This window comes from Haliotis asinina, chromosome 3, assembly GCF_037392515.1.
Source record: "Haliotis asinina isolate JCU_RB_2024 chromosome 3, JCU_Hal_asi_v2, whole genome shotgun sequence".
NCBI lineage: Eukaryota > Metazoa > Mollusca > Gastropoda > Lepetellida > Haliotidae > Haliotis > Haliotis asinina.
Genome location: NC_090282.1, coordinates 77,486,880 through 77,496,898, shown reverse-complemented (window position 1 = coordinate 77,496,898; position 10,019 = coordinate 77,486,880). Strand labels below are relative to the sequence as shown.

General features: G+C 42.1%; 1 protein-coding gene across 8 annotated transcripts in view; it reads right to left on the bottom strand.

Moving 5' to 3' along the window:
- Nucleotides 1-5,411: 5,411 nt before the first annotated feature.
- Nucleotides 5,412-10,019, bottom strand: part of LOC137278513 (neural cell adhesion molecule L1-like) — a 29,940-nt gene continuing 25,332 nt past the window's right edge. For 5 of the 8 annotated variants that reach the window (XM_067810886.1, XM_067810885.1, XM_067810887.1 and 2 more), the window contains 3 exons: nucleotides 9,443-9,580; nucleotides 8,783-8,867; nucleotides 5,412-8,325 (listed from right to left, as the gene is read on the bottom strand). In XM_067810886.1, the coding sequence (XP_067666987.1) occupies nucleotides 8,154-8,325; nucleotides 8,783-8,867; nucleotides 9,443-9,580 (395 nt within the window). In that variant the 3' untranslated portion in view covers nucleotides 5,412-8,153. The remainder of the gene's footprint in view (nucleotides 8,326-8,782; nucleotides 8,868-9,442; nucleotides 9,581-10,019) is intronic. The other 3 variants (XM_067810891.1, XM_067810890.1, XM_067810889.1) reach the window with 1 other exon arrangement.

The window sequence follows — 10,019 nt, the reverse complement described above, 5'->3', positions numbered from 1 at the left end:
CCTAGATTTTCGATTCTTATTAGCGCTAAAATGTATTGCAGCTAATCAAGCTGCAATACATTGACATTAACTTACGACTTTCTTAGCGCTAAGAGAGCTTCGAAAATCTAGCCCTTTAGGATCTCGCTCCGAGAGAGTGGATTCAGATGGTTTAACAACAGATGGCCCATCATCGTGGTCATGTAGTGTCAGGGTGAGGTTAAACGCACTGTTGGAGACTGAGATTATGTTGGTAAACGTGGTGTCGGAGGTTGGGGTTATGTTGGTAAACGTAGTGTTGGAGGGTGAGGTTATGTTGGTAAACGAACTACTGGAGGTAGGGTTATGTTGGTAAACGAAGTATCAGAGGGTGGGGTTATGTTAGTAAACGCAGTGTTGGAGGTGAGGTTATGTTGGTAAACGCAGTGTCAGAAGGTGGGGTTATGTTGGTAAACGACGTATAGGAGGGTGAGGTTGTGTCGGTAAACGTACTGTCGAAGGGTGGGGGTATGTTGATAAACGGAGCATCTGAGGGTGGAGTTATGTTGGTAAACGCAGTGTTGGAGGTGAGGTAATGTTGGTAAACGCAGTGTCAGAAGGTGGGGTTATGTTGGTCCAATGTTGCCATGCAGTGTCAGAGCGTAAGACTATGATGATCCAGTGCAGAATAGCATAAACAACCATCTCATTACATACCCCACAGGGATATCATCAAACCAACCCCAAGAATTCCCTCCACCTGGCTGCCACTACTACAGTTTGGCCGATTGATCTACTCACCAATTGTAGTCACAAACGTCAAGCCATAAAAGCTCTCAGCATTCTACTTTACACTAATCTGTGTTGTCATTTGTAACATAACTGTATAGGCAGGTGTTCCTGGGAATTGCTCAGTGTTGAGTGTTACGCCGCATTTATCAAAAGTCCAGCAATAACACGGCAGGGGATACCAGAAATGAGCCCATTCGTATCCATTTGTGAAATCGAACCAGTGACGTGACGAGCGAACGCATTAACCACTAGGCTACTCCACCGTGCCTCTCATGGTTGAAGGATGATCTTATAGTCCGTGTGTATGACGACTCCTAACACTAGAGGTAGGAAAACGTACATGGCACACCGTTTGTAAAACAGTATCTTTCCAAAACTTCATTAGTAGTAAGATAAACTACTCAAAAAGGAAACGCATAGTATTTTTCCATGTAACCTTTCGAATTTGAATCATTGGTGTCTATGTAATCAGTATACCTATGGTGAACGCTGTCTGCAAATATTTCCGAGTTTGAATCCATTGTCAGGGGACAACTCGCCAAAATGCACCAAAATATGTTTTCCTCAATAAATGTAATGGGCTTCCTCCGCAGGTTTTTCTTCGTTCTGTGTGTATTCCTCTCGCATCGACTCTAGACGATTCAATGCATCTCTACGCCATTCTTCTGCATTGGCAGCATGCAAAATCTCTTCCAATCGTCCTTCGCGATCTCTCGTCGACCCGCACAGTATAGTACGACCAACCACGACTTCCGGTACCTCCTCTATCTCGTATTTCGAAGTTTCTACACTGATAGCATTTTTGCTCTCTTTTTCGCGCCATTCAAAAGCAACATGTTTGTTTGGAGGTAGCGTTGTATCTGGATTTGGACCTTGGGGATATAGCTGTGTTGGTGTACGACTTCGAGATAATATAGTTCTTGTATGGGGAGCTTTCGTCTTGCATCGTAGTGGTCCTATTTCTACTCCTGTAGCTGTGGCAGAAAAATGTCTACTCGGAATAGAGGACACGCGCGGAATCCAAAATCGGCTGTAGCCCATTCTACGGCATGGTTCCATCTAGCATCGTCTTCCACGTTGGGTTTGGTTGGTGGTTATACTTGGATTCCGGATACTCTTCCCGTGCCTGTGTGCGCATACCAACCCACGAATATGGTTCCCTGGGGCCTGTCTGCAAGCACCATGCAACGGTCTAGACATTTCGATAGATTCTCCCACTGTTTTGTTGGTGATTGTACAACGAATAGGTTTTCCCACGAGAACAGCTCTAGTGCTTCGTCCACCAAATCGTTTGCCATTGCGGTGTTGGTTCTATGCCCGTACAAAGAGACCCCTATGCGAGTACAACCTCTAGCCTGGACATCTGGATGGAGAAAGGTTTTAAGCAGGTGTTCGTTGGAACAATCCGCATAGTCAGCCAAATCGCCACCGATGTGTTCTTGTACTTCTCCGGCTTCGAAATTGGAAACTGCCCTCTTGAAGATTTTTGTTCGCATGGTATATCCACTCTTGGTTCCAACTCAAGTACAGTCGTGGTGGATCCCTCGCAGTCCATGGCAGTTGCAAGATCTCTTTGGTTTCGAAAGTAGTGCATCCTTTGGAGGTATTCCACGAGACACTTTCGCTGTAGGGTGCCAGAGAAATCCCTTTTATAGCCATGTGCCAACAGAAATCGTTCAAATTTGGAAATATTGGCTTGTATTCGCTCCATAGGTATTTCCGAGACATCCACTTTTGCTACGAGTATTCCGAGTATTGGGTGGTCCACGTATAGAGATTCTCATTGTGTCTTTGCTGCACAGTTGGTTTCTTTCTCGATCCTTCGTACAGTGCTCCGTATTGCAGGGGGCGAATCTATGGCATATTGTATTGTATGTACGATTTTGGTTCGCATATAGCCCTCCTCTAGCTCGAAAGATTCCCGCACTGCATTCGCTATATTGGAAACTACAATAGATGCTGTTCCTTTTTTCTCCAATGGTTCAATACACGGCTCCTTTTCTATAGACACAGTCGGTTCGCCGAAAATAGCCAAATACGTATATATCGTCCACAAACGTGGGTAGGCCTTCCAGTGGTTGGAGGTTTGTTTTGCCAAGATTGCCATCGAGATAGTCCACGTGGGCAATGTCTGGTACAAAATTGCTTCCCACGGTATTTTCCAGTAGGAGGTGGTATGCCACCGCTTTTTCAACTCGCAAGCCCATATTTTCGAAAGTTGCTTCGGTTGCCATATTTCTGGCAATATAGATAGGTTGCTCTATACCCTACTTGGGTACCAAATATTTAATTGAAAAATCTCGAAATGTTGGGCTCTTTTTCCATTGCATTGGGGTTGCCGAAACTCATAGTACCCTACAGATTTTAAGGCTCCATTAACTGATAAGCTGTACAGCTGGTGCACTGTGTGACTCAGCTCTCAGCCAGACAGTATCGATCGATTCACAATTAGACATTTGTTTAGTGAAAAGGCCGGCGCACAGTGAGCAGCCATGGGCTTGTGTGAAGGGAGACGGGTTGTGTCTCTTTGTTTTGGAGTTTTTTGAAAGGCGGTCTAGATCTATGCTGTTGATAAGTATAAGACTTACATTTGACCTGGCCCAAAACCCTCATTGTTTATACTAATGCAACTGAATGTATCACGGAGTACCATAGCAAGACTTTGGCATCGTTACCAGCAGCAACACGTGATCGCCCCAGGTCAGGTCGACCCCGTGTGACTACGCCCGCTCAGGTTTTTCGGCTTCGACATCTGCGGAACAGGCTCACCACAGCATCATCCACAACATCGGTAGTGCCAGAACAATTTCTGATCTGATTCGTTTCAGAAGACCTTTGCAAGGACCTGTCCTTACACGTCAACATCGGCAACAACGCAGACAGTGGTGTCCAACATCACCCATCGTCATTGCAAAGGTCGAGAACTGTTATCTTCAGTGAAGAGTCACGTTACATCTTCCTGACGGAAGAGCACGCGTATATCGACGTCGTAAAGAATGCTACGCTGCAAATTGTGTACAGGAAGTGGACAGATTAGTTGGTGGTAGTGTCATGGTTTGGACTGACATCTCACCCAGCGGCAGGACAGATCTCATTCAGGTCCAGGGCAATTTGGCAGCTCGACGTTACCATGATGAAATCGTCAGGCCCCATGTCGTTCCTTTCATGAACCGCCATAACGTCATTCTTCAGCATGATAACGCTCGGCCACACACAGAAAGAGTAACCAGGGATTTCCTTGCCCAGAGCAACGTTCAGGTTCTTGATTGGCCCTCACGTTCACCGGATCTGAACCCTATTGAACATTTGTGGGACGAATTGGATCGTCGTGTGCGACAGCGTGACCCTTAGACACAGACATTACGTGCTCTGTTTGTGGCCTCGAGGGAAGAGTACCAACTCATTCCCATGCACTTCATCCGGAATCTGGTGTAGTCTGTGGGACGCCGATGCCAAGCAACCATTGATGCTAATGGTAGACCTTGACCTTGGAACACTTGTCATTTGTGACGCACAGTTTCTTGCAGCATTGGGCCGTTAATGTTCATTCAGGTTTTCTTCCTGACTGCCATGTATTACTGAACCTTAAGTGTATAAATTGATAACAATTTTCAGCTGTGTTTTTATGTTTGGTAATGACTGATAATAATGAATATTTATAAAACGGAGGAAATGCAAACACACTCCCTCCTCAGTTTATCATTTACTATATTGCATTCATTAGTTAGTGTTCATTTTCCACGCCGAAGACATTGGTTGATTCCCTACAAGGTACAATTTATGAGATCCATTTCAAGTGTTTCCCTGTCGATCATTTTACCGGAATATTGCTGAAACTTGCTCACTTGTAGCTTTAACCATAGGTTTCTCTGATGATTTTCACGTTGGTTTCCCATGCATTAATTAAAATCCGTTATTTCATCTTGGAGCGGTGGGGTAGCTCAGTGGTCAAAACCTAGTGGTAATGCCGAATGTTCACATGTTGAATACCCGACTTTGATTCCCCGTCGTGATATTGCAGGCATATTATTAAAAGCAGCTTAAAACCATACTCATCAGCAAGGCCCCTACTTTCGTTAGTTGAACACACACCTGGGTACAGAGATACGATCTACCTACTTGAGTACATGCAGATAGCAAAACACACACATATCACAAAACACGCACACAGATAGCAAAACGCGCAGAGAGATAGCAAAACACACGCAAACACGTCCAATCACGCGTAAATGCTCATATTCTCCTACACCCTCATTCATCTCAGACACCGGAAGGTCCGGGTTAGAATATTGGCCTTCACTAACCAATGCTTGTTGAAAGAGACGACTAACGGGATCGGTTAGACAGGCTCGTCGACTTGGTTGACATATGTCATCCGTTCCCAACTGCACAAGATCGATGCTCATGCTGTTGATCACCGGACTGTCTGATCCAGACGATTATTTACAAACCGCCACCATATACCTTGAATATTGCGGCGTAAAACTCACTCATTCCTTTCAGTGTATCCATGTTCACCATTGTGCAGAGCAAGCCTTGTTTGAAATTTCATTTTGTTTGTTTGCTGTTTGTTTCCCCGACCTGTCTGCTGCCTGATACTTCTACTCTAACACACACAACATCATTGGTAGTATAGTGTAAATAAATAAGGTAAGCGAGTCCACTTTTCATTTCACTTTTATTTCCGCAGTAAGTTCGCGTACAATCACAATCTTACAATTCATCATTTACAAAAAACTCAATAGCCATTGTAAAATGTTTTATTCGAGAAACGTGACAGACCTGTCACTATAGAAAAAGACATTCGACATCATCGATTTATCGAACATGTTCAACGTAACAATGAACTAACCTATTTAGTAATACTGTGTAACTCAAGCCTAGGAAGCATTGCACAATGATAATCGAAATGAACCATATAACATCAACAAACTGTTCATATCGTCACCATATGGTTAACACCTTTCGCACATGTATTATGGAGATATATACACGGAGGGCATATCGTTAACATGATGGCAGTGTAAACACACAGTAAGTGTGTGGTAGCCATACAAATGATTCTATTAGACAATCTTTATTACGGGATAAGGTGAAAAATGGAGAGCTAATATCATAAGCACAGCAGTATTAATAGTTATCTATCTATAGGTATTTATCCCATAACAACATGCAGTGTCGATAAGCAAGGTACCAGAGACTAACAAATACACGCTAACTAACTATATCCAGACCTACAGTGTTGTGCTTGATCGTGGAACACCACATACACAATGAGGCAGGAAATTATGTCCTGTTTGTTTCTTTACTTCACGCAGCTACACCATGGCCATCTCTAAACACTTCAGTATCGGAAGGACAATCCAGAGACTGATATCATGAACATCTGGTCATCTAATCGATCAGCCTAGTCAACGAACCTGTCCACCTGATCTCTTCTCTTACAGGTTAGGGTCGTTGAAGTCGGATCTTATTGTCCTGAACTAGAATGATCCTCTTTGGAATACACAGAAACTCAAAAGACAATATCTAAATCATTTCTTGGACAGACTCATAGGCACGGGGTCCACAGGCACATCATGGGAAACAAGTCAACTATTCTTAAATAAGTGAAACATTTTAAATAAGACATTATATTAACAAAAATATCATATTGTTTGACATACTAAAATGACAAACTAAAATGATAGCAAACATTGGAAATAGCCTCGCACCTGAATATTCAGACGTTCGACAATTTTTGTGATGGATGGAAATTGACCTCCGAATATCCATTTAAACATTCCTTGCTGAATACCGCATATTACGTCCAATACTTGTGGACAGTCCATAAACCGTGGACAAACCTGCTGCCTGTGTTTCTGCTCCAAGGCTTGTACACTACTTGGAGCTAGTTGGGCCTGATGAAATAAAATATAGGCACTTGTGTTTGAAATTTGATAAATGTGTACAAAACAAGAGTTAAGACTTTCTACATTAATGTAATATATTTTATTACATGCTCATGCTTCTCAATGAATGTCGGTAAGAAAAGCACAACTATCGTGCACGGGTTTTATCTAAAGCAGTGCAAGGTTTTGAGTAAGATAAATATAAACGAAATGGGAAAATAGAAGACTTGTAGGAATATCATTTTTTTTTCAAAAACCGTTTTGGGCTAGATGGACACTAATGTTTGCAGTTTTGTGAATCAAGCTGTTTATTTTCTCCCATGTACTGTCATTCCTGCGGTGCAACGGTACAAGAATCTGTATGGAAACGCCGCACTCTCGCAATAAAGAAATTGCTATCCATAAAGTTTGTAAGTTTTGTACTTCCCAACTTCTAAAATGCCACTCAAAGAAGTCATGTACTGCTCGTTTCATATTCGATGGCGTGTAAGTAAATGCTGAACATAGTATTTCACACATTATTCATATTTATCGCGTTCAAATCATATAAAATATATATAATACGCCGACATATGTGTTGATGTGGATGTACGATGTACGAATGTAGTGAACAGTTTCAAGGTGGAGTTCTCAGAGACTGTTGGAACGTCAGTCAGTGATAATGAAAACAAGCATGGCATTGTGATTCTTCAAAGGCATTTAGAAGTTGGCGTAGTAATACAGGACAAATTTTTATGGATAGCACCCATTCACTACTGATTCTATTATGTTGTCATAGTATTCCTGTTAACTACTGGTATCATGTTGTCATAGAATTGTGACGTCATAAGGATTGTGAGATCATGTGCAGAGTTAACAGTTAAGCCTTACTGTTCAGTTCAGCTCACCTTGACGAGGGGGCTACGATAAGCCCCGAAACGTCGTGAAAATAAACCCAAGAAGTTGCTATCCATAAAAATCTCTCCTGTAAAACATGGCATTACTTATGACGTGCTTTTAGAAGATATTTCATAGATTTGTGTCAATGTAAATGCTGCATTTTGTGGAAAGAAACAAAAAATAGTGAAATACTCATCAACATATGAAAATCAAGAGACAACTTCCGTTGAAAATAATGAAAATGCTAAACGTATCTTTTGCATGTTGTGTATGGTGGCAAAATGTCTCCAAACAAATGAGTGAATTTTGAGATGCAGTGTGTAATACTGACTAAGGTCATAGACAGACATTAAATATATAAAGTTATTTTTGTAGCAAAAATTGAAATGAATGATGAAATGAATTGACTGCCTAAAATATAGAATACCAAGTTAACGGACATCCAAATATGTTGATTTGGTATCCTAACACATAAACATGAACTTGATTTGATTGCCATGTATCTTACTGTAGTATGTTCATTTGGCAACCAAAACCCAACAATGACATTTCAACATCAGCCTCATCGACCCATTTAGTTCAGCTGCCCAGAAAGTCGATATGTTTCCAAGTATTTCAATCACCGCAACGACCTCAGAGATCCTGACTCGCTCTAGTGGCATACTGTCCTACAAATGAGGCGTCGTCGCTGAAATACGCGGCGTTGGATTTACCTCCGGCGTATCCGTCTAGGGAGTCCATATCGTCATCGCTCAGTTCATAGTTGGGGTTGAGAGTTTTCTTAACTGACTCGTCTTCTTCAGGGCTGAAAGTGAGAAGGTCTTTCTACAAGATGATGGAAGGTGAGTTTGTTTTGTCTTATTGTCTAACGCCGCACACAGGAATATTTCAGCTATATGACAACGGTCTGCAAATAATCGAGTCTGAACCAGACAACCCGGTGATCAACAGCTGTTAGGATACGACGATGTGTCAACCATGTCAGAGTCTGACCACCCGATCTCGTTAGTCGCCTCTTACGACAAGCATGGGCTGCTTTTTCTCATGTGCTGTTTTACAAAATCAGAAACAGATAATAAAAGTTGATCGATTCATCAAAATTATTCAAACGGTTCAGTGAAAATCGGTGATGACATCAGGCGTTGACGGAAATAGTAACCATGTCCTACCGGTAACGCCGTCCCTCAAACAGTTAGTACACAAACTGGATCCTCACTTAGAATGGAGAATGAATCCTTTGTGTTCCGAAGGTATATACTCACTCTATGCTTGTGACGTTCTGGAATTTAGAATCCTCTATATCCTTGTCGGGACTTAAATACACAGTGTTCACCTCGGTGTGGTACACTGAAAATAGCGACAGGCAATGCAGATTATAGTACGAGCACACGACGTGACCTGTGAGCTGTAGGAATACGCTTGCATGCAAAAGGGAAAGTTCAGTTGCAAAGCCCAGTCACAGATCTATCACCCGTAATATGAAACATGATGACATCCTCATCGGTTACAAAATAATGCCAATACAAAGCGTTCTTATATATGTAGGAGTAAATAATCATATGAGAGTATGATATTTGTGAGTCCTAAATGTATTATTATTGATTTGCTCGGGGATTTTACTGCCAAGAATTGTTACATTCTCTCAAGACAAATCCTTTGTTTTCACTGTTCTGAAAATAACCATAAATGACTTTCAAGTCTGTTTTTAAAATACAGAACGACAAGAAATCGTCTTCCTGTTTCCTTTCATACACAGGGATCCTTACGAAGAACACCACAGATGGGTTTATGAGAGTATATTAATGTTGGGAATCGAATCCGGATTTTTAGTTTTTGCGAGCGAACGCTCTTCCACTGATCCAACCAAAACCCTGAACAATAGTAGGGGCGACATGCTCTGTTTGAGGCAGTGAAAGGCCTACCTTTGTAAGCTCCACGATCTTTCTTCTTCTGGTAGCAACAACAGCAGATGATGAGGAGGATGATGATGATGAGGAGGAGTATCAGTAGGATGATGACCCAGATCGGCACCCCAGCCGCAGCAACCACTACAGGTGCAACTGGAAACCAGAGCACTGATTATGAAACTGGAACTTTATATAACGCTGTTGTTTTACACTAAGTAAAAGCACTGGTTATGAAACTGGAACTTTATATAACGCTGTTGTTTTACACTACGCCACATCTTACGTTTACAGCACACTGTTCGACAATGTTGTTGTACTCAAACAGTCAGCGAGGGGGGAAATGCTGTTTTTGACACCACACTCAAATAGTGAGGCAGAAAACGCTGTTTGACACCACACACAAATAGTGAATGGGATCATGTTGTTTTACACAGGTCTTCAATAATGAGTGTAAAGTGGTGTTGTACACCACACTCAAATAGTGAATGGGGTAGTGCTGTTTTACACCGGTCTCCAATAATGAGTGTAAAGGGTTGTTGCACACTACACTCATGTGGTGAATTGGATAGTGTTGTTTTACGCCAGTCTGAAA